The sequence below is a fragment of the Lepidochelys kempii genome, chromosome 6 (assembly GCF_965140285.1).
Source record: "Lepidochelys kempii isolate rLepKem1 chromosome 6, rLepKem1.hap1, whole genome shotgun sequence".
Taxonomy (NCBI): Eukaryota; Metazoa; Chordata; order Testudines; family Cheloniidae; genus Lepidochelys; species Lepidochelys kempii.
In genome coordinates, this window is record NC_136385.1 from 3,625,491 (window position 1) to 3,649,547 (window position 24,057).

Genomic DNA, 24,057 nt, shown 5'->3' on the forward strand with positions numbered 1-24,057 from the left:
AGAGAATAGTCTTTTCTCAAATAGCTGACCAACTGCTTCACTGAGGTTACTTAAAATCAAACAAGTACAGAGCCAATATTCATAACTTCAAGTAAAAAAATGATACATGGAAATCGGATGACTATATCCAATAGATAATAACCTTTGCAGAGATATGTGACTTGGCCTATCTAGCATATAACATATTTCAATTTTGTCATATTTACAGCCATGAGCATATTTCTATAAAGAATTATGGGGAGCAACATCACACTCTGTTTCACGGACTGTAAGTTATAGGAAATAAATAAAATTAGCAAAAGAATCAGGAGGGAGCTGGCCTGCTCGGAGATATTTTGTAGCAGCATCTGCAGAGATGCTGCAGACATCTTGAGTGTTAACCACCAGTTTGGGAAATATCCTCGTTTTTGCAGCCTGCAGTGACCTTGGCGTTTTCAGTGAGGACTGCCCCAGGCACTTCCAGGTCACAGGAAGCAAAGAAAGAAGAGGAGGAGTTATGAGTTCCTAGAGAAAGTAGGGGCAGAGCATTTCCTGGGCACAGACCTGGGGTGATAGACTTTGGCGTTTCTGAATACAGAGATTGCTGGTTGTTTCCACTGGTGTTCAGGGAAGCAGGACGTTGTGTACATTCTTTGAAACCCGTCTCCCAGAGGTTATACGAAAGAATATGGCTGACTTGGATGATCAATTTTTCCTCCAAATACAATATACCCTGCAATGCCTCACAGGTTGGCACCACTTAGGAGAAGGGGGCACCAACATTCCCTAGAGCACTGATAATAGCAGGAAAGCCTGAACACGCATGGGGAATAATTTCTCTTACCATAGCGAAGAAGGAAAAAGTCATCAATGGGCCTGCATTGGATCTCCTTGGTGGAGGTGATGACCACAATGTCCTTGTGCATCTGCAGCCATGGATCAGTACATGGGCCCATCCCTGTGGTGACCTCACCCTTTCATGTCAATCAAACACTACTGTCAGTCAGCACCACACCTTTGGTGTGACTGGGATATTTTCTAGGTTGGTGGCTGTGACATACCATTGTACAACTCAGAGTAATCAGCACATGTGTCACACCTACATGCAACCTTGCAATGCCTTGCTGAAGTGGCTTCCACCTGGGCCACTCACAAACAACTTTCAAGCATGCAAACCACACCCGAGGCATGTGTGTGTAACTGCAACATGGCCAGGGATAGATGAGTTACACTCAGGCTCTTGTCACCCTTGGTTATACTGCAGGGTGACTCCAACACACTCCCCAGTCTTCGATTTCCCTCCCGAAATATACATCCTGTGCTCCCCAGTCCTCTCATGGACAATACAGGTTACATTCTCCATTATTTCTTTATCAGCACTAATATGCATACAACTCTCAAACATTTGTATTTAAGCACACTGGATTAGATAAAACAATAAAACAAAGTTTATTGAGCACAAAGATAGATTTTCAGTGAGTGCAAATGAGAAGGCAAAGAAGTCACACATGGTTACAAGAAAAATAGAGCTAGAATGCAACTTGTGCTGAAGTTAGTAAATGATGTGAAATTCAAAGCAAAAGTTTCCTCACCACATTCTTAGAGAAGTCTTACTTACCAAACTTCTTAGTTCAGGACCCCTCCCCCAGTCTAATGGCTGCTTCCTTTCTCCCTTCACATGCAGTGAATCAATGGGCAGGCAGAGAGACAGAGAGAGAGAGAGTGGTGCCTTGGGATGTCTGCCCCTTCTTTTTATAGTCCTATCCCCACCTTTAGAAACATGTACCCCTGATTACCAGGAGACAAAATGTCAATGTAGAAGGATGTTTTCTTCCGCTTTTTCCTCACCTTTTCAGGCTACCTTTGTTTCCCTTCCTGCTTAATGACTCTGGTTACTGTTTAGATACAAAATTAATGAGAGCACACATTTCTTTGTTGAAGAGAGACCAGTTTGCTAGCTTCAGTTTGGAACATATATGAATAACATGATACAGTGTCATCTTATAACTTCACATATATTATAAAACAAAATGTATTAATATTTGTGATGAGAGCATGACTATTTCTAGTTGACTCATAGATTTATTTATCATCTTAAACTGAGCTCTGTGTGCAGATAATATGCATGCAAGAGGGATAGTTTTTTGAACTGCAGAATTCTGTTGCATGCTGAGGTCTACCTCTGAGCTCCTCTGGTAATCATGTTGTCTCCATCAAGCAAAATGAGTGTACCTACATTTCCTACTTTGGGAAGTAACCTAGCAACAGAAGGACATAAAATATCATTGTGATTGGCATGCTATAAATAGCTGGATAATCTGGAGTACTCTTACATGTCTTACAGGTTTTACATTCCACCTATCGGGGCCAGGACAGTGAGGTGATTCTGAAACCTGGAATGACTTAGAAGATGTCACCTGCAAACAATTCATACATTTCACCTGTATCTAACTTTCTGTTCCTTTGATTCCAAATTTCTTGCTAAGGCTGGTTGAAAATTTTCCTTAAGACCTTTTTTATGGGAAATTGGATTTTGCATTCAACTATTTTTTTCATGTAATTATTTTTCCCTGGAAATTATCAGCTTTCCATCAAAATACAAAACTCCCATCCTCCCAAAACCATGGCTGTGTGACTCTGGTGAAGTTCCAGGGCAGTTCAGCAAGAGGAGAGACCATGATGCATAATGGGGGGATGTAGTCCAGCCTGGGAGCCTGGCCCATGGAAGAGATTGGTGGTGTGTGGTACCTGAGGCACCCCTGTGGCATTTCCAAGTCGAAATATTAAGTTTTTAGCAAAAAGATTTCGGTCTCCACAAAAAAACAAAACAAAAACCTTTGTGGATCAGGTCTACACAGTACCCAACTTGCACTGAAAACATCATGATGAAATATACCCTAACCTCATACTCTGTAACTATGGTAGAAATTGAATAATTTAATAACACAGTAAGAAAGATTGGGACAAATTAATCCCCAGGGCACCAATTACACCAAGGTGGCTTTGGTTCACTGAATGCATTAATTTGGTGTTGTGTCTCTCTGAGCTCAGGTATTCCCAGTTGCTTCTGGAATCATGTCCCATAGATCACACATGTCAGTATAAAATTTCCCACATGCTCCAAACTGGCAGTTTGTACTGATGGGGAAATGTCACCACATCTCTCTCTCTCTCTTCTCAGCAGGTACGTGCTATTGTTCTGAATTACAGTCACACACATATGCAGACACGATATTTATAAGCAGATATTGAATTCAGGACCTCCAGCACTTAAAGCCTCCGTCCCAACTCCTACCCCCTCAGGTAAAGAGCTACCTCCTGGGTTGGAAAAATATCGGCAATTACCTAGTCACCGAAGCCAGGGTTTTCCATTATGTCTCTGGATTTTCATACAGGCTCATGTAAATGCCAAAAAGCTTAATTAGCACAGTAAGCAACTTGACCCCAAAAGGACATGCCAAGCCATAGAGCTCCCCTTTCTTAAAGACAGTAGAAAGATTGACACTATTTTCCTCTCACCCCTTATTTCAGGAAGGAATAATCTCTTCAAGCTGAGATGTTTTTTATCCTGATTCGGGTACAGCAGATTTCAGAGTAACAGCCGTGTTAGTCTGTATTCGCAAAAAGAAAAGGAGTACTTGTGGCACCTTAGAGACTAACCAATTTATTTGAGCATGAGCTTTCGTGAGCTACAGCTCACTTCATCGGATGCATACCGTGGAAACTGCAGCAGACTTTATATATACACAGAGAATATGAAACAATACCTCCTCCCACCCCACTGTCCTGCTGGTAATAGCTTATCTAAAGTGATCATCAAGTTGGGCCATTTCCAGCACAAATCCAGGTTTTCTCACCCTCCGCCCCCCCACACACATATTCACTCTCCTGCTGGTGATAGCCCATCCAAAGTGACAACTCTCTACACAATGTGCATGATAATCAAGTTGGGCCATTTCCTGCACAAATCCAGGTTCTCTCACCCCCTTACCCCCCTCCCAAAAACCACACACACAAACTCACTATCCTGCTGGTAATAGCTCATCCAAAGTGACCACTCTCCCTACAATGTGCATGATAATCAAGGTGGGCCATTTCCAGCACAAATCCAGGTTTTCTCACCCCCCCCACCCCCATACACACACAAACTCACTCTCCTGCTGTTAATAGCTCATCCAAACTGACCACTCTCCAAGTTTAAATCCAAGTTAAACCAGAACATCTGAGGGGGCGGGGTAGGAAAAAACAAGGGGAAATAGGCTACCTTGCATAATGACTTAGCCAGTCCCAGTCTCTATTTAAGCCTAAATTAATAGTATCCAATTTGCAAATGAATTCCAATTCAGCAGTTTCTCGCTGGAGTCTGGATTTGAAGTTTTTTTGTTTTAAGATAGCGACCTTCATGTCTGTGATTGCGTGACCAGAGAGATTGAAGTGTTCTCCGACTGGTTTATGAATGTTATAATTCTTGACATCTGATTTGTGTCCATTTATTCTTTTACGTAGAGACTGTCCAGTTTGACCAATGTAAATGGCAGAGGGGCATTGCTGGCACAAGATATCACATTGGTGGATGTGCAGGTGAATGAGCCTCTGATAGTGTGGCTGATGTTATTAGGCCCTGTGATGGTGTCCTCTGAATAGATATGTGGGCACAGTTGGCAACGGGCTTTGTTGCAAGGATAAGTTCCTGGGTTAGTGGTTCTGTTGTGTGTGGTTGTTGGTGAGTATTTGCTTCAGGTTGCGGGGCTGTCTGTAGGCAAGGACTGGCCTGTCTCCCAAGATTTGTGAGAGTGTTGCGTCATCCTTTAGGATAGGTTGTAGATCCTTAATAATGCGTTGGAGGCGTTTTAGTTGGGGGCTGAAGGTGACGGCTAGTGGCGTTCTATTATTTTCTTTGTTAGGCCTGTCCTGTAGTAGGTAACTTCTGGGAACTCTTCTGGCTCTATCAATCTGTTTCTTTACTTCCGCAGGTGGGTATTGTAGTTGTAAGAAAGCTTGACAGAGATCTTGTAGGTGTTTTTCTCTGTCTAAGGGGTTGGAGCAAATGCGATTGTATCGCAGAGCTTGGCTGTAGACGATGGATCGTGTGGTGTGGTCAGGGTGAAAGCTGGAGGCATGCATGTAGGAATAGCAGTCAGTAGGTTTCCGGTATAGAGTGGTGTTTATGTGACCATTGTTTATTAGCACTGTAGTGTCCAGGAAGTGGATCTCTTGTGTGGACTGGAGCAGGCTGAGGTTGATGGTGGGATGGAAATTGTTGAAATCATGGTGGAATTCCTCAAGGGCTTCTTTTCCATGGGTCCAGATGATGAAGATGTCATCAATATAGGTCAAGTAGAGTAGGGGCTTTAGGGGACGAGAGCTGAGGAAGCGTTGTTCTAAATCAGCCATAAAAATGTTGGCATACTGTGGGGCCATGCGGGTACCCATAGCAGTGCCGCTGATCTGAAGGTATACATTGTCCCCAAATGTAAAATAGTTATGGGTAAGGACAAAGTCACAAAGACAAACACTACAGTGCTAATAAACAATGGTCACATAAACACCACCCTATACCGGAAACCTACTGACTTCTATTCCTACCTGCATGCCTCCAGCTTTCACCCTGACCACACCACACGATCCATCGTCTACAGCCAAGCTCTGCGATACAATCGCATTTGCTCCAACCCCTTAGACAGAGACAAACACCTACAAGATCTCTGTCAAGCTTTCTTACAACTACAATACCCACCTGCGGAAGTAAAGAAACAGATTGATAGAGCCAGAAGAGTTCCCAGAAGTTACCTACTACAGGACAGGTCTAACAAAGAAAATAACAGAACGCCACTAGCCGTCACCTTCAGCCCCCAACTAAAACCCCTCCAATGCATTATTAAGGATCTACAACCTATCCTAAAGGATGACCTAACACTCTCACAAATCTTGGGAGACAGGCCAGTCCTTGCCTACAGACAGCCCCGCAACCTGAAGCAAATACTCACCAACAACCACATACCACACAACAGAACCACTAACCCAGGAACTTATCCTTGCAACAAAGCCCGTTGCCAACTGTGCCCACTTGTCTATTCAGGGGACACCATCACAGGGCCTAATAACATCAGCCACACTATCAGAGGCTCATTCACCTGCACATCCACCAATGTGATATATGCCATCTTGTGCCAGCAATGCCCCTCTGCCATTTACATTGGTCAAACTGGACAGTCTCTACGTAAAAGAATAAATGGACACAAATCAGATGTCAAGAATTATAACATTCATAAACCAGTCGGAGAACACTTCAATCTCTCTGGTCACGCAATCACAGACATGAAGGTCGCTATCTTAAAACAAAAAAAACTTCAAATCCAGACTCCAGCAAGAAACTGCTGAATTGGAATTCATTTGCAAATTGGATACTATTAATTTAGGCTTAAATAGAGACTGGGAGTGGCTAAGTCATTATGCAAGGTAGCCTATTTCCCCTTGTTTTTTCCTACCCCCCCCCCCCCAGATGTTCTGGTTTAACTTGGATTTAAACTTGGAGAGTGGTCAGTTTGGATGAGCTATTACCAGCAGGAGAGTGAGTTTGTGTGTGTATGGGGGTGGGGGGGGGTGAGAAAACCTGGATATGTGCTGGAAATGGCCCACCTTGACTATCATGCACATTGTAGGGAGAGTGGTCACTTTGGATGAGCTATTACCAGCAGGATAGTGAGTTTGTGTGTGTGGTTTTTGGGAGGGGGGTGAGGGGGTGAGAGAACCTGGATTTGTGCAGGAAATGGCCCAACTTGATTATCATGCACATTGTGTAGAGAGTTGTCACTTTGGATGGGCTATCACCAGCAGGAGAGTGAATTTGTGTGTGGGGGGGCGGAGGGTGAGAAAACCTGGATTTGTGCTGGAAATGGCCCAACTTGATGATCACTTTAGATAAGCTATTTCCAGCAGGACAGTGGGGTGGGAGGAGGTATTGTTTCATATTCTCTGTGTGTATATAAAGTCTGCTGCAGTTTCCACGGTATGCATCCGATGAAGTGAGCTGTAGCTCACAAAAGCTCATGCTCAAATAAATTGGTTAGTCTCTAAGGTGCCACAAGTACTCCTTTTCTTTTTGGGTACAGCAGAGTCACTAGTCACTGTTGACTGCTGGGATTAGTGAATAGGAGTGTCCACGTGGGGGGCATGATTAACCTCTGTCATTTTATTTATGCGGTGTGTATTTTATCGAACAACTGGAAAGACCAGCCGTGAACATGTGCCTCTGTGGACTAAGCCCTTCCCTGAGTGCGTACTGATGACAATTGAGAAACTCATCTCCATTTATTTTCACGTACTTCATTAAGAGAAGGAACAGGTTTTCCACACCATCCACCTGCCCACATCTCTGTAGCTGCCTGATGACTATTCAGAGGAGATGGAAAGGGGAAATCACTCAGAGGCGACTGAGTTCATTCTCTCAGGACTGACAGATCATCCAGAGCTGCAGATCCCCCTCTTTGTGGTATTCCTACTGATTTATGGTATCACCCTGGTGGGGAATGGGGGGATGATCTTGTTAATCATGATTGATCCCCAACTCCACACCCCCATGTACTTTTTCCTCAGTAATTTGTCTTTCTGTGACCTCTGCTATTCCTCAATAATTTCCCCTAAGATGCTGCTGAATTTCCTAATCGAGAAGAAAAGCATTTCTTACACTGCGTGCGCTGTGCAAATATATCTCTTTTACGTTTTTTCAGATGTTGAGTGCCTCTTGCTGGCTGTGATGGCCTATGACCGTTATGTGGCCATCTGTAACCCGCTGCTCTATACGGTCACTATGTCCAGGCAGCTTTGTAATCAGCTAGTGGCTGGGGTGTACACTCTGGGGGTGGTGGATTCAATGATATACGCATGTTTTACATTTCGACTGTCATTCTGCAACTCCAACATCATCAATCATTTCTTCTGTGACATCCCACCACTGTTGGCGCTCTCCTGTTCTGACACCCACATCAATGAGATTGTGATGTTTACTTTAGCATGCTGCATTATCGTGAGCAGCTTTCTGACTGTCCTCCTTTCCTATGTCTATATCACCTGCACCATCCTGCAGATTCGCTCCTCCAAGGGCCGGCGCAAAGCCTTCTCCACCTGCACTTTCCACTTGACCACTGTGGTTCTGCTTTTTGGCACCCTCCTCTTCATGTATTTACGTCCCACCTCCAGCTATTCCATGGACACAGACAAAGTGGCCTCAGTGTTTTACACGCTGGTGATCCCCATGTTGAACCCCCTCATCTACAGCGTGAGGAACACGGAGGTGAAGGACGCCCTGAGGAAAGCAGTGAATAAACTCCTAACCAATTCTTGAATCTGTTTAACTCTGTACTGGTTTAGTGATGGGGAGTGGAAACAGGTGAATTCAATTCCCAGCCCACTGGAATGTAATTCTGCAAAGCCCATGGCAATATTGTTCATGATTGTATTGTTATTACTATTAAAATGTTTGTATTCCAACAAGGTCTGCAGGTCCCAACTGAGATCAGTGGACAAAACAAGGGAAGAATCAGAGGTCCAAAAGGAGAGAATGATTTTATCAGCTGGTGCAAGGGGCATCCACCTAGATATTCCAGCATATTCCAGTTATGACATATTCATGAGCATATTTTCATAAAGCATATGGAGTATAATGTCACACATAGCTTTGCCCAGGCCTGGACAGAAGGAGGAAATGAATCTGGATCTCCCACCTTACAGGTGAACATCCCAGATATTGGGCTAAAAATTACAAAGGGAAGGACCACCACTGCCTCCTCCAGTGGCTGTCTTGCGACCGGCACCTAAACCCTCCTCCTGCACACAAGCATTGTTTTTTGACAAAGCTATTAGGAGTATTTTTGACACATTTGAGAAGAGTTTCAGGTCAATTCAAATGGTATTGTTTTTGACAATAAATTATTAGTCAGAAAAAGCTCACCCGTTTCTAGACACCTTTGTGTCTCAATGCTGGGAAATTACTTAAAGAGACTTTTGGAGAGGTGACCAACAAATAAAGTGGAATACATTCACCTCAGTTTTGTATCATATTAAAAAGACCTCACGGGAGAGACAGTGATCCAGAGCAGCTGATGCTCTGGCCCTCTGTGTTCCATTTTCAAAAGGAAAAGGAGTTCTTGTGGCACCTTAGAGACTAACCAATTTATTTGAGCATAAGCTTTCCGATTAAGTGAAGTGAAGTTTAGCTCACAAAAGCTTATGCTCAAATAAATTGGTTGGTCTCTAAGGTGCCACAAGTACTCCTTTTCTTTTTGCGAATACAGACTAACACGGCTGCTACTCTGAAACCTGTCATTTCCAAAAGGAAAGACATGGCAAGAGCATTAATCATATTTGCTATGCACACCTGTTGTACTGGGAGCAAAGATGCTCCAGGGATCAAATCTCAGATTCATCAAAGCCAAATTTAACCACCAAGAAAGCAGCTACAGATGTATTAAGGGTATTGTTGGTGTGGTTAGCAAACAGTGAAAGATTAATCTATAAGTCTGATTTCTGGGTTCTGAGCAGGTACTGCTTCCATCCTTCTCAACTCATTGAAAGTGAAGTGAGGAAAAACAAAGAGATACCACCAAGTCATGGGTAAACAAGTCAGTTTCAGAGCACTTCAGCCTTTAATTGAAATGACAGTGGGCCATTCATGGGAGGGGAAGGAAGGAATTATTGTGAGAGGATAATTTTCAACTTTTGTGAACATATTTACCTATCTATCAAAAGAAGAAAAGAGCTTTACAAAGGGAGGGAGAAGAGTAACTGGAAGAGGAGACAAAAATAGCTTTAATAGAAATGGGTTAAACTCCCCCATCGATTCAGGGAATGTCTATCCTCAGGCCATTACATTGACTCAGCTATGGTGAGCAGCAGCACTGTAGTGTAGATGCTTTGCACATTGATGGAAGGGTTTTCCCTTTGATGTAGTTAATCTACTCCCCTGCATTCATGGCAGGACTGAATATTATCTAGACCATCCCTAACAGGTGTTTGTCTAACCGGCTCTTAAAAATCTCCAGTAGTGGAGATTCCACAACCTTCCTTGGCAATTTATTCCAGTACTTCACCACCATCACTGTTGGGATGTTTTTCCTAATGTCCACTCTAAACCGCGCTTCCTGCAATTGAACTCCATCGGTTCTTGTCCTGTAGTTCCCCGCCTCCTCCATTGTTTTGCATTTTTAATCGTAAACTCTGTGTGACGGGTTGTGTCACAGAAACTCCTTTGGGACTGCCACCTGATGTGCCCAGATTACCTCTGAGACTGTTTCCCTGCCAGCTTGGGACTTCAGTACCTTACCTTGTTTGAGCCAGATATGCTGCCCTGCTACATACAAAGATCCAAGTCTGAACCATGTCCCATACAAACTGCTTAACTGAAAACAGCTTAAGCAGTGCTCTTGTCTGCAGCACTCAGATACCCCGCTCCCAATGAGGTCCAAACCCCAAAGAAATCCGTTTTACTCTCTATAAAGCTTATAAAGGGGCAACTCAAAAATTGTTCGCCCTCTATAACACTGTTAGAGAGATATGCACAGCTGTTTGCCCCCTCCCCCTCCTGGTATTAATACATACTTTGGGTTAATTAATAATTAAAAAGTGATTTTATTAAATACAAGTAGCAGGATTTAAGTAGTCCAATGTAATAACAGACAGAACAAAGTAAATGACCAAACAATATAAAATAAATCATGCAAGTCTTAGCCTCATACAGTAAAAACTAAATGCAGGTAAATCTCACCGCCAGAGATGTTCCAATAAGCATCTTTTACAGACTAAACTTCCTCTTAGTTTAGGTCCAGAAATCACGCACACCCCTCTAGTTACTGTCCTTTTATCCAGTTTCTTTCAGGCACCTCCTTGGGGTGGAAAGGCTATCTAAAAGTTGAAGACAAAATGGAGGGGGTTCCCCAAGGGCTAATATAGTCTCTCTCTTGTGGGTGGAAACCCCTTCCCCTGCCCTATGGAGAATCCAGCTCCAAGATGGAGTTTTGGAATCACGTGGGCAACTCACATGTCCATACATGACTCAGTTTCTTATAGGCTGACGCCACATTCCAGGAAACCTCAGGTGTGGATTGCTGTCTCTCAAAGTTCATTCTTGGCTTAAGTGTTTCTTGATTGGACACTTATAGAGAATAGTCTCTTCTCAAGAAGCTGACCAACTGCTTCACTGAGGCTACTTACAATCAAACAAGTACATAGTAAATATTTACAACTTTGAATTCAAAGTGATACGTGCATGCAAATGGGATGAATATATCCATTGATGATAACCTTTGCAGAGATATCTTACATGGCATATCTGGCATAAAACATATTCAAGTTATGTAATATTTACACTCATAAGCATATTTCTATAGAGCATTATGGGGTGCAACATCACACTCTGTTTCACGGACTATAAGTTATAGGAAATAAATAAAACTAAGAAAATAATTGGGAGGGAGCTGGCTTGCTCGGAGACATTTTGTAGGAGCATCTGCAGAGATACTGCACAGGTCTGTGTTAACCACCTGTTTGCGGAAAATCCTCCTTTTTGCAGCATGTGCTGACCTTGGCACTTTTAGTGAGGAATGGCCCAGGCACCTCCCGGTTACCGGAGGCAGAGAAACCAGGTGGAGGAGTTATGAGCATGACTCCTACAGGAAGTAGGGGCATAGTGTTTCCTGGGCACAGACCTGGGAGTTTCTGAATACAGAGATTGCTGTCTGTTGGTTGTTTCTACTGGTGTTCAGGGAAGCAAGACTTTGTGTACATTCTTTGTAGCCCTTTCCCCAAGGATTATACCAAACAATATAGCTGACTTGTATCATCAATTTTCCTCCTAATACAATCAACCCTGTAATACCCCACAGGTTGTCACCACTTAGGAGAAGGGGGCACCAACATGCCCTGGAGCACTGATAATACCAGCCAAGCCTTGAGACCCATTCGGGATAATTTCTGCTACCATAATGAATAAGGGAAGAGTCATCACTGTGCCTGCATTGTATCTTCTTGGTGGGAGGTGATGGCCACAATGTCCTTGTACATAGAATCATAGACTATCAGAGTTGGAAGGGACCTCAGGACGTCATCTAGTTCAACCCCCTGCTCAAAGCATGACCAATCCCCAAATTTTGCCCCAGAACCCTAAATGGCCCGCTCAAGGATTGAATTTATAACCCTGGGTTTCACAGGCCAATGCTCAAACCACTGAGCTATCCTTCCTGATCCATCTGCAGCCATGGATCAGTGCATTGGCCCATGCCTGTGGGGACCTCACTCTTTCATGTCAATTCAACACTACTGTCTGTCAGCACAAAACCTTTAGTGTTCCTGGGATATTTTCTAGGTTGGTGGCTGTGACATACCAGGGTCCAACTCATACTAATCAGCAGCTGTGTCACACCTGCATGAAACCTTGCAATGCCTTGCTGAAGTGGCTTCCACCTGGGCCACTCAGAAACAACCATCTAGCATGCAAATTGCACCCTGAGCATGTGAGTGTAACTGCAGTCTGGCCTGGAATAGTGGGGTTACACCCAGGCTCTCACCATCCTTGGTTATACTGCAGAGTGACCCCAACAGACTCCCCAGTCTTCTATTTCCTTCCAGAAATATATATCCTGTTCTGCCCAGCCATCTCCTGGACAATACAAGCTACACTGTCCATTATTTCTTTAATAGCATGCATGTAACTTAGTTTCTCAGACACTTCTATTTCAACACACTGGATGAAAAAACAATAAAAGAAAGTGTATTAACTACAAAGATAATTTTTAGGTGAGTGCAAATAAGGAGGGATAGAACTGAGACATGGTTAGAAGAAAAATATACTTCTTTGTCTTGACCCATAGATGAAGCAGCAAAAGTCAAGATTAACAGCAAACCAATGGCGGATTTGCATAGAAGGCAGACATGGTTACAAGAAAAATAAAGCTAAAATGAAACTTGTCCCTAAGTTAGCAAATGATGTGAAATTCACAGCAAAAGTTTATTCACCACATGCTTTCAGCAGTCTTACTGACCAAACAGGTTAGATCAGGACCCATCCACCAGTCCAATTGCTGCTTCCTTTATCCCTTCAGATGCAGTGAATCAATGGACAGAGGGAGAGAGAGAGAGAGAGAGAGAGAGCACAGTGCCTTGGGATATCTGCCCCATCTTTTCATAGTCCTATCCCCACTTTGAGAAACATTTCCACCTGGTTTCCAGAAGACAAAATGTCTATGTAGAAGGATGTTCCCTGCTGCTCTTTCCTCACATTTTTGGGTTTCCTTTTATTCTTTTCCTGCTGCATAACTTTGATTACTGTTTAGATACAAAATTAAGTAGAACACACATTTCTTTGTTTAAGACAGACCAGTTTAGCAGCCTCAGTTTGGAACATGTATTAATAACACGATACAGTATAATCTTATTACTTCACAGACATTATCAAAAATATTGTATTAATATTTGTGATGAGAGCATGACTATTTCTAGCTGACCCATAGATTTATTTAGCATCTTACAATTGAGCTTTGTGTGTGGATAATATGCATACAGGAGGGATAGTTTTGTGAACTTCAGAAGTCCGTAGCATGCTGTGGTCTCCTCCTGAGTTTCTCTGGTCATCATGTGGTCACCACCAAGTAAAATGAGCGAACCGATCTTTCCTACTTTGGTGAGTAACCTAGCAAGGGAAGGACATAGGATACCATGGACATTGGCATACTATAAATAGCTAGATAATCTGGAGTACTCTTACATGTCTTATAGGTTTTACGTTCCACCTATTGGGGCCAGGACAATGAGGTGATTCTGAAACCAGGAATGACTCAGAAGATATCAGCTACACTTGCACACAATTAGTACTTTTCACCTATATCTAACTTTCTGTTCCTTTGATTACAAATTTATTGCAAAGGCTGATTGAAAAAAATTTCTTGAGAAGTTTTTTTGGATGGGAAATTGGATTATTTTTTCCATGTAATTATTTTTTCCCTGGAAATTATCAGCTTTCCATGAAAAAAGCCAAACTTCCCTCCTCCCTAAACCATGTCTGTTGGACTCTGGTGATGTTCCAGGGCAGTTCAGCAAGCAGAGAGACCATCATACATCATGGGAGGGAGGGATAGCTCAGTGATTTGAGCATTGGCTTGCTAAACCCAGGGTTGTGAGTTTAATCATTGAGGGGGGCATTTAGGGAAGAGGCAAATATTGGGGATTGGTCCTGCTTTGAGCAGGGGGTTGGACTAGATGACTTCTAGTACCTCTGTCCCTTCCAACCCTGATATTCTATGATTCTATGGGGGATGAAGTCGAGCCTGGGAGCTTGGCCTATGGAAGTGATTGTTGGTGTGTGGTATCTGAGGCACCCCCATGATATTTCCAAGCTGGGGAATCTAGGAAGCGTAAACTAATAGGCCAAAAACTTTGGTCAAACTAACTGTGTATATGAAAGTGTATATGTATAAAGTGTATGTATAACTGTGTATATGGAAGTGATTGTTTGTGTGTGGTATCTGAGGCACCCCCATGATATTTCCAAGCTGGGAAATCTAGGAAGTGTAAACTAATAGGCCAAAAACTTTTGTCAAACTAACTGTGTATATGAAGCATAAGAAGAGAGTGAGGAAAATTCCATTAAGGGGCAATTGCAACAGCACAGCTTAAGAAATGTAACCATAACAGCTAAAAGTTAAATAAACGTTAACCGCAAAGAAAACACCTGTCAATAACAGGAAAAGCTTGTTTTGCAAAACTCCAAGTAAGGCAAAGCTACAGTTAAAGCTTACACTATATGCCAAATAAGAAAAATGCTGTTGAAGGAAGTGGGTTTGACAAATTGTGGTTTTCAGCAATATAAGCTTCTGTATTTCTGTTCACACCAGAGCAGCTCTGGCTGACTCTCCCTGTATGTGTGTGCTTGAATAAAGGAGCCTTAGGTTTGTTCTGATCCAAACAGAACGTGTGGTTAATTTTCCACCACAATCTTGGTGCCGTGACTCGGAGAGACAGCCGAACCCCAGAACCAGAGGACCGCGAGGAATTCCCCGCCAGACCCAGGGCCCATCTGAAAGGTAAGAGACCTTTTGAAATCACTATTGTGTGTTTCTGGTGGAGGACTGCCCGTAGGCTCTGGGTTTGGGTGAGTTGCACGCTCTATTTCGACTTTTGCTGCCAGACATGCCTGACGCCCTTGGGGTGGGTGAGAGTCCCATCCAGGTTTGGTTTCTCCGGGAACAGCCACTGAGTTTGGCTTGGCAGGTCATGGATAGACCTGGACAGGTCATGAATAGACTTGGTTCCATGTGCCAGTGTGAAAGTGAACATCGGTAGACAGGTGTGAGTGTGGGTCACAGGAAGACGCCCAGAGCACCCTGCGAAGCCGTGAGCTCATGACCGGTAATGGGCCTGTCTGGGTCTAGGAGTGTGTGATCCCATCCCTTCTGTCCTCTGACGGTCTGTTTCCGTACCCTCTTTCCTCCCCTATCTCTTGTTCCCGCCTGAAGGCAGTTTGAAAAGCCACTGAGTGATCTGATCACCTCGCCCGAAGTGACAGAGTATGTGGCACCAGCCGATGCTCTTTGCTGAAGGGGGGCTGTAAGACAGTTGTGGAGGCCCTAAACAAACCTTCCCTGTGTGAGTAGGACGAGTGAAAGATCCGTAGGGATTCTGGGAGCCAGGGGGTCCAAAAGCGATTCCCTCACTCACCAGCTGAAATGGGGGCCGGTGAGTCAAAAAGGATCACCGTACCGCCAAACGGCACACACTACTTCACTTACAAGTTTCTGGAAAAATTGGAATTGGTATACCAGAGATCGGGATAATTTAAGGGTAAAGAGAAAGTTTCGACCTTGACAAGGTTGTGCACCTCAGAAGTGCACTTCTGGCCAATGTCTTATTCCCCACTCCATCTCTTCACCTCTGTCCGTTTCTATCAGTCCTTTGTTTGACTGTCATGCTTTCCTCCAAAGCCCTTGTTCACCTGCTAACCTTTTCGGAAAAGTCTTGCTGTGTAAGTTAAGTTGTATAATCTGCTGTACCCCAAAAGGTATGTATCTGGACGTGCCTGATCCCACTCAAAATGAGGTCCTGGCAGTTTACAGGAGAAGACCAACCCCAGCCCTTCCTCTTTGCAACAGGAACTGCTGGCTAAGGTCTCTCCCTCCTTGTAAGCCTTGTGAGCCGATCATGCAAATCAGGCTGGGTGCACTGCATCTGCCCAACTCGTTAAGATTATCCTAAACCCAGCAAGACCCCTTCCTGAGATGCAGAAGTACCCTCTATCAAAACAGGCCAAGGGAAAATCCAGCCTGTTCTTACCTCCTGCATTCAGCAAGGAATCATTATTCCTATGGTCAGTGAGTGTAGCTCCCCTATTTTACCATGCTGTTAATACTGCTGTACTCCCTACCTTTCCCATTGTCCCTAGCCCTGCTACTATCCTTTCCTACAAAGCACTGGTGCTGAGGGGTTGTTACCGCCTCAAATAAGAGAAAGGTTGTATTAAGTCCGGACATAAAGAATTAAGGTTATTGTTAAATAAGATGAATCTAGATATGAGAAATAAATGTGTGTATAAATAAATAAAAGGGGGGGTTGTCAAAAAGCCCACCCTTCTTGCTAAATTGGTAGTGAAACAATGCCTGTGTCCATGGAAAGAAATAATGCAAGAAGAAAAAAAAAGAGAAAAGAAAAAGGATTGGGCCAGACAAGCAGGCAACCACAGTAGAGGAAGTTAAAAGAAAGAAAGTGAGAGGTTAACTCTGTAGTTACTGGAGGAAATTAAACAGTGAAACTTTGTACGGATGTTAAAAGAAGGTGTTATAAAAAGAAAATTCTTGGTTTCTTTGCAGCCATTCCTTTGAAGAAAGGGCACATTTCTCTGGAAGAATTTATGTAAATAATCAAGGCAAAAGGTTATTTAAGTGAAAACATTTAACTATGAACAAGTTAGGCAAATTAGCTAAAAAACACTCCTGGTGTGTACAATCTTTGTTTTATAAGTTTAAGATAAATTGGTGTTGTTTTCAAATTGTAAAACCAAAAAATACTTTTGCCAGACAAAAGAAACTAGTGTTGTTTAATTTTGGTATTTAGCATTTAATCCTTAAGGTGACTTAATGCTTTACAAGTTTTAAAATGTTTTTAAATAAAGACCAAAGTTGTGGCTGCAGCAGGACAGTCAAAGACAGAAAAATGGAAAAAGATTTTGAATCTGTTTTGGTAACCTGCGTATAAAACAAATACAGGAAAATAAGGGGAGTAATTCCTCAGTTTTGCCTGCAATCAGAAAGGGTATTTGTAAAAAAAAAAAAAATATTTTAAGCAATACTGCCAACAGTGTGTAATCTGCCAGGAACATAGTGTTGGTAAAGCTGTCAAGGTTAGGCAGGCAGCACATCCCCCTTCCTGGGGACCTTTTGTAAATATTCAAATGGATTTTATTTAAATGTCTAAATGTTGTAATTATAAGTATGTTGGTTTTAGTTCATGTATATTCCAACTGGGTTGTGGCCTTTCCCTATAAAAAGGCAGAGGCCAAAACTATTGTAAAACTTTGTTTAAGGATTTTGTACCACAATTTGGCATACCTGTGAGTAGCAACAGTGATAGTGGACCCAATGTTATTGAACAAATTATAAGAAGTTATGTGTAGCTTTACAGATCCAACACAATCTCCACTGCCCCCACCATTCTGCAGATCTGCTCAGCCAAGGACCGGGGAAAAGCCTTCTCCACCTGCACTTTCCACTTGACCGCTGTGGTTCTGCTTTTAACACCCTCCTCTTCATGTATTTATCTCCCACCTGCAGCTATTTCATGGACAGAGACAAAGTGACCGCAGTGTTTTACATGCTGGTGATCCCGATGTTGAACCTTCTCATCTACAGCTTGAGGAGCACGGAGGTGAAGGACATCCTGAGGAAAGCAATGAGTAAACTCCTAACCAATTCTTGAATCTTTTAAACTCTGTATTGCTTTAGTGGTGGAGTAGGAAACAGGTGAATACAATTCCCATCCAATTACAAAGTAATTTTGCAGAGCCCGTGGGAGTATTGTTCATTATTGAGTGTTATTATTATTAATTTGTATTCCAACAAGGTCTGCAGGCCCCAACTGAGATCAGTGGACAAAACCTGAGGAAGACTCACAGGTCCAGAAAAAGGGAGTGATTTTATAAGCTGGTGGCTAGGGGCACCCATCCAGATGGTGAAATGTTCAACTTCACGTCTCAGGAGATCGGGTGGCAGTTCCAAAGGGGTTTCTGTGACCCAACCCGTCATACAGAGTTTAGGAATAAAATTGCAAAACAATGTGTGTGGGGAGGTGGCGGGGGGCGGGGGGGGGGGGAGGGCAGCACAAGAACCTATGGACTTCAATTGTAAGAACCCATGAAAGGATGGTTTAAGTTGGACATTAGGAAAAACATCCCAACAGTGAGGGTGGCTAAGCACTGGAATAACTTGACCAGGAAGGTTGTGGAATCTCCACCACTAGGGATTTTTAAGAGCAGGTTGGACATACACATGTCAGGGATGGTCTAGATAATACTCAGTTGTCCTGTGAGTGCAGGGGAGTGGACTAGATGACCTCTCGAGGGCCTTCAAGTCCTATTATTCTATGATCTCACAAGGAGCCCCGCAGTGTTAGCTTGTACTGACCCTAAGTGTCATTCTTCCATTGACCTAGCTACTACCTCTCAGGGACGTGGATTAACTACATTGAAGGAAAAAACCCTTCCATCAATGGGGAAAAGATCTATACTATGGCGCTGCTGCACATCATAGCCGAGTCAATGTAACGGCTTTAATATAGATATTCCCTGTATCGATTGGTGAGTTTTTCCCCTTCCCATTAAAGCTATTTTTCTCTCCTTTTCCATCTTTCTTCTCCATCCTTTTAAAGCTCTTTCTTTCTTTTGATATGTTCACAAAAGTTGAAATTTCTCCTCAGAATAATTCCTTCTGACCCCTCCCATGAATGTCATTTCAATTAATGGCTGAAATGCTCTGAAACTTGACTTGTTTGCCCATGGCTTGGTGGTACCTCTTTGTTTTTCCTCCCTTCACTTACAATGAGTTGAGGATGGAAGCAGTACCAGCTCAGAACCCTAAAATCAGACTAAGAGTCAAATCTTTCTCTGTTTGCTAACCACACCAACGTTATCCTTAATACCTCTAGAGCTGCTAACTTGGGAGCAGAGGTTAAATTTGGCTTTGATGACTTTGAAATTTGCTCCCTAGAGCATCTTTGCTCCCAGGACAACAGGTGAGGACAGCATATGCAATTAACGTTGTCGCCGTGTCTTTCCTTGTGTAAATGCAACACCGACGGCGAGAATATCAGCTGGTTTGGATTGCTGTCTCTCCTGTTAGGTCATTTTAACACAATACAAAACGGAAGAGACTGTATTCCACTTTATTTGTTGGTCACCTCTCCAAATATCTCTTTAAGTAATTCCCCAGCGTTGGGACACAGAGATGTTTAGAAATCAGTGAATTTCTTCTGGACTAATCATTTATTGTCAAAAACAATACTGCTTGTATTGACCTGAAACTGTTCACAGATGTGTTACAAATGTGCCTAACAGCTTCGTCCAAAAAAATGTGTGTGTGCGGGGAGAGAATTTTCATGCCGGTCGCAACACAGCCACTGTAGGAGGTGGTGGTGGTCCTTCCCTTTGTAATTTTTATCCCAATAGTTGGGGTGTTCACCTGTGAGGTGGTAGATCCTGGTTCATTTCCCCCTTCTCTCCAGTGCTGGGCAAAGCTCTGTTTGACATTGCACTCCATGTGCTTTATGAAAATATGCTTCTGAATAAGACATCACTGGAATATTCTTTATGCTAAGTGCCCCATGTAACATGTCATTATAAAGGTTATAATCCACTAAGTGTGTTCATCCTATTTGTTTACATGGATTATTTCTATGTCTGGAGTTAGGAGAATAAGATATAAACTTGTATTACTGATGTAGACAATTAAGTGGAGGCCATTAAAGGTGCTTCAGAAGCAATGAACTGTGAATGACTTTGTTTCACTGCAAGCCTTCCTGTGTACATGTGGGACAAATGAGGAAGAGTGCAACTTGGTGGCTTATTGTGACATGTGACCATGTCACCCGATACTGAGCTCCATCTTGAAGCTGGTACTTTTCCTCAGCGGGGTTGAATTCAAAGCAAAGGCTTCCCTCCTTGGGGATGTTCTATAGAAAGTGGGGAAGCTAACAATGAGTGTCTTCATCTGGCTTAAGAGATGGCCTCCCCACCCCACAGAGATACCTTCAAGCACCTAGAAACATAAGAACTGTAACGACAGGGGTGGGTGAGAACAGGCTGGACCCAGGTCAGAGAAGACATCTGATCTGAGAAGGATTTTACCAGAAATCACAATTTAGGTGAGAAGTTGACTGATTTCTGTGTGTATTAAGCTTAGCCTTGCACATTTTACTTTGAGATTTACTTTGTTCTATCTGTTATGACTTAAAATCACTTGAATCCTACTTTTTATACTTAATAAAATCACTTTTGTTTATTTATAAATTCAGTATGAGTAATTGTTACCTTTCCTACCTTGGGGAGTAACCTAGCAGGAGAAGGACATAGGATATCATGGTGATTGGCATGCTATAAAGAGCGAAATAATCTAGAGTACTCTTACAAAAATCTGGAGTACTCTTGTGGGCAGACAGCTATGCATATCTTTCTTTCAGTTATATAGGGGGTGAAAATGTATCATTTTACCTTGGATATGCTTCATACAGAGTAAAATGGATTTATTTGTGGTTTATATCCGATTGGGAGCTAGGGGTCTGCATGCTGGAGCCAGGTATCCTGCTGAGATGGTTTCAGTCTAGATCTGCATTTTTGGGGGTGCGGCCCAGACCCTTGATCTGTGTTGCAGCAGGCTAGCATGTCTGGCTCAATAAGGCAGGGCTCTGGAGGCTCAGGGTGGCAGGGAAAACAGCACATCAGATGACAGGAAGGAGGGAGGGGGGTGCCATGCTTGGAGATACTTTGTTGCAACATCTGCAGAGGTGCTGCAGAGATCTTCATTGTTAACCACCAATGACCAAAATATGAAGGGGAATACTGTCACCTCAGTTTCGTATTATATTCAAATGCCTCATGGGAGAGACAGTGATCGAGACCAGCTGACTCTCTGGCCCTCTGTGTTCCATTTCCACAAGGAAAGTCACAACAACAACATTAATTGCATGTGCTGTGCACACCTGTTGTCCTGGGAGCAAAGATGATCCAGGGAGCAAATCTCAAAGTCATCCCAGGAAGCAGCTCCAGAGGTATTAAGGGTAATGCTGGTGTGGTTAGCAAACAGGAAAAGATTCAACTCTGATTTTATGGTTCTGATTTTAGGGTTCTGAGCAGCTACTGCTTCCATTCTCAATGTAAGTGAAGGGAGGAAAAACAAAGAGATACCATCAAGTCTTGGCAAACAAGTCAGTTTCAGAACATTTCAGCCTTTAATTGAAATTACAGTGAACCAGTCATGGGAGGGAGAGGAAGGAATTATTCTGAGAGGAGAAATTTCAAATTTTCTGAACATATTTACCATTCAAAAGAAGGAAAGAGCTTTACAAGGGAGGGAGAAGAATGATGGAAAAGGATAGAGAAATAGCTTTAATAGGAAGGTGGAAAACTCCCCCATCGATTCAGGGAATGTCTATACTAAGGCCATTACATTGACTCAGCTATGGTGTACAGCAGTGCCGTAGTATAGATGCTTTCCACATTGATGAAAGGGTCTTTCTTTCGATGAAGTTAATCCACATCTCCGAGAGGCAATAGTTACCTCAATGGAAGAATTACACTGAGGGTCAGTAAAAGCTAACTGCCTCGCACAGGGTGTGAAAAGATTCCCCACCCTGTTTGACAGAGCTCTGTTCATCTAACTTTTAAGCATAAACCAGGCCTCAGGAAAGCTGCCGATGGAAAGGACTAGTTAGGAAGTCTAGTCCTATCTCCCTGTTATTTCAGCAGAATCCTCTTCGGTTCTTTTTGTTCAGACTAGTTGGAAATATTGCAGCTGTCCCAGCTTCCCCATAGAGACATTTCTGCATTCTGACTGAGCTCAGTGTCAGGCTGTGTGTGTCTTTGGTGTGCAGTTGGCACTGTGTGTGTTGTGTTTATTGGGCACCTGTGTGTGTGCTTGGTGTGTGGTAGACACTATGTATGTGCATGTGTTGGGGGGTACAGTGGAGCTGAATGTCAAATGGAGGCAGTTGCGTGTCCCTTGCCCTGCCCACGGCTCAGGCTGGTGTCTCCCCTCTTCTCAGTGCAGGGCTCCTTGTAAGATTATAGAATCACAGGACTCGAAGGTACCTCGTGAGATCATCTATTCCACTCCGCTGCACTCATGGCAGTTCTAAGTATTATCTAGACCATCCCTGACAGGTGTTTGTCTGACCTGCTCTTAAAAATCTCCAATGGGGGAGATTCCACAACCTTCCTAGCCTAGTTAATCCAGTGCATAGCCACTCACACTGTTGGGATGTTTTACCTCATCTCCAAACTAAACCGCCGATTCTTGTCCTACACTGCACTCCCAGATACATTGCTTTCCAGTTTTATTCCTAAACTCTGCTTCACGGAGTATAAATTACAGGAAATAAATAAAATTAAGAAAAGAATAATCGGGAGGGAACTGGCCTGCTCGGAGATATTTTGGAGCAGCTTCTGCAGAGATACTGCGGAGATCTTCAGAGTTAACCACCAGTTTGGGGAATATCCTCCTTTTTGCAGCCTGCTCTGACCTTGGCATTTTCAGTGAGGACTGCCCCAGGCACCTCTGGGTCACAGGAGGCAGAAAGCCAGGAGGAGGAGTTATGAGCATGAGTCTTAGAGGAAGTAGGGACACAGTGTTTCCTGGGCACAGACCTGGGGTGACAGACTTTGGAGTTTCTGAATACTGAGATTGTTGGTTGTTTCTACTGGTGTTCAGGGAAGCAGGACGTTGTGTACATTCTTTGAAACCCCACGCCCACAGATTATACCAAAGAATATAGCTGACTTGGATCATCTATACTTCCTCCTAATACAATCGACCCTGCAATGCCTCACAGGTTGGCACCACTTAGGAGAAGGGGGAACCAACATTCCCTAGAGCACTGATAATACCAGGCAAGCCTGAACACCCATGGGGGATAATTTCTGTTACCACAGTGAAGAAGGGAAAAGTCGTTACTGGGCCTGTATTGGATCTCCTTGGAGGTAGGTGATGACCACAATGTCCTTGTGAATCTGCAGCCATGGATCAGTGCATGGGCCCATCCCTGTGGTGACCTCACCCTTTCATGTCAATCAAACACTATTGTCAGTCAGCACCACACCTTTGGAGTTACTGGGACATTTTCTAGGTTGGTGGCTGCGACATACCAGGGTCCAACCCAGACTAATCAGCAGCTGTGTCACACCTGCCTGCTACCGTGCAATGCTTTGCTGAAGTGGCTTCCATCTGGGCCACTCTAAAACAACCGTGAAGCATGGAAATCGTACCTGAGGCATGTGTGTGTAACTGCAACCTGCCCAGGAATAGTTGGGTTACACTCAGGCATTCCCCACCGTTGGTTATACTGCAAGGTGACCCCAGCACACTCCCCATTCTTCAATTTCCCTCCCGAAATGTACGTCCTGTGATGCCCAGTCCATTATTTTTTTTTTCTCAGCACTAACATGCCTGCAATTCTCAGACATTTCTATTTAAACACACTGGATTAGATAAAAGAATAAAACAAAGTTTATTGAACACAAAGATAGATTTTCAGTGAGTGCAAATGAAAAGGCAAAGAAGTCAGACATGGTTACAAGAAAAATAGAGCTAGAGTGCAACTTGTGCCTAAGTTAACAAATGATGTGAAATTCAAAGCAAAAGTTTCCTCACCACATGCTCTCAGCAGTCTCACTGACCAAACTTCTTAAGTCAGGACCCCTTAAAACCTGATTCACAGGAGAGGGGTCTGTCCTTTTAAATGCACATTTTTCACCCTCCTCCTGGGAAAAAGCCTCCCTACAAAAGGTGGACAGCCTCTCTGACCACCGCCCCCCACCTTCCATCTTGACTTCGC

At 43.3% G+C, this 24,057-nt stretch overlaps 1 protein-coding gene across 1 annotated transcript; it reads left to right on the forward strand.

The window, feature by feature from the left end:
• The first annotated feature begins 7,384 nt into the window (after positions 1–7,384).
• On the forward strand, positions 7,385–8,323 carry LOC140913732 (olfactory receptor 5AR1). The gene has a single exon (XM_073350533.2). The coding sequence runs from the start codon at positions 7,385–7,387 to the stop codon at positions 8,321–8,323; it is 939 nt and encodes a 312-aa protein (XP_073206634.2).
• The last annotated feature ends 15,734 nt before the right edge of the window (positions 8,324–24,057 follow it).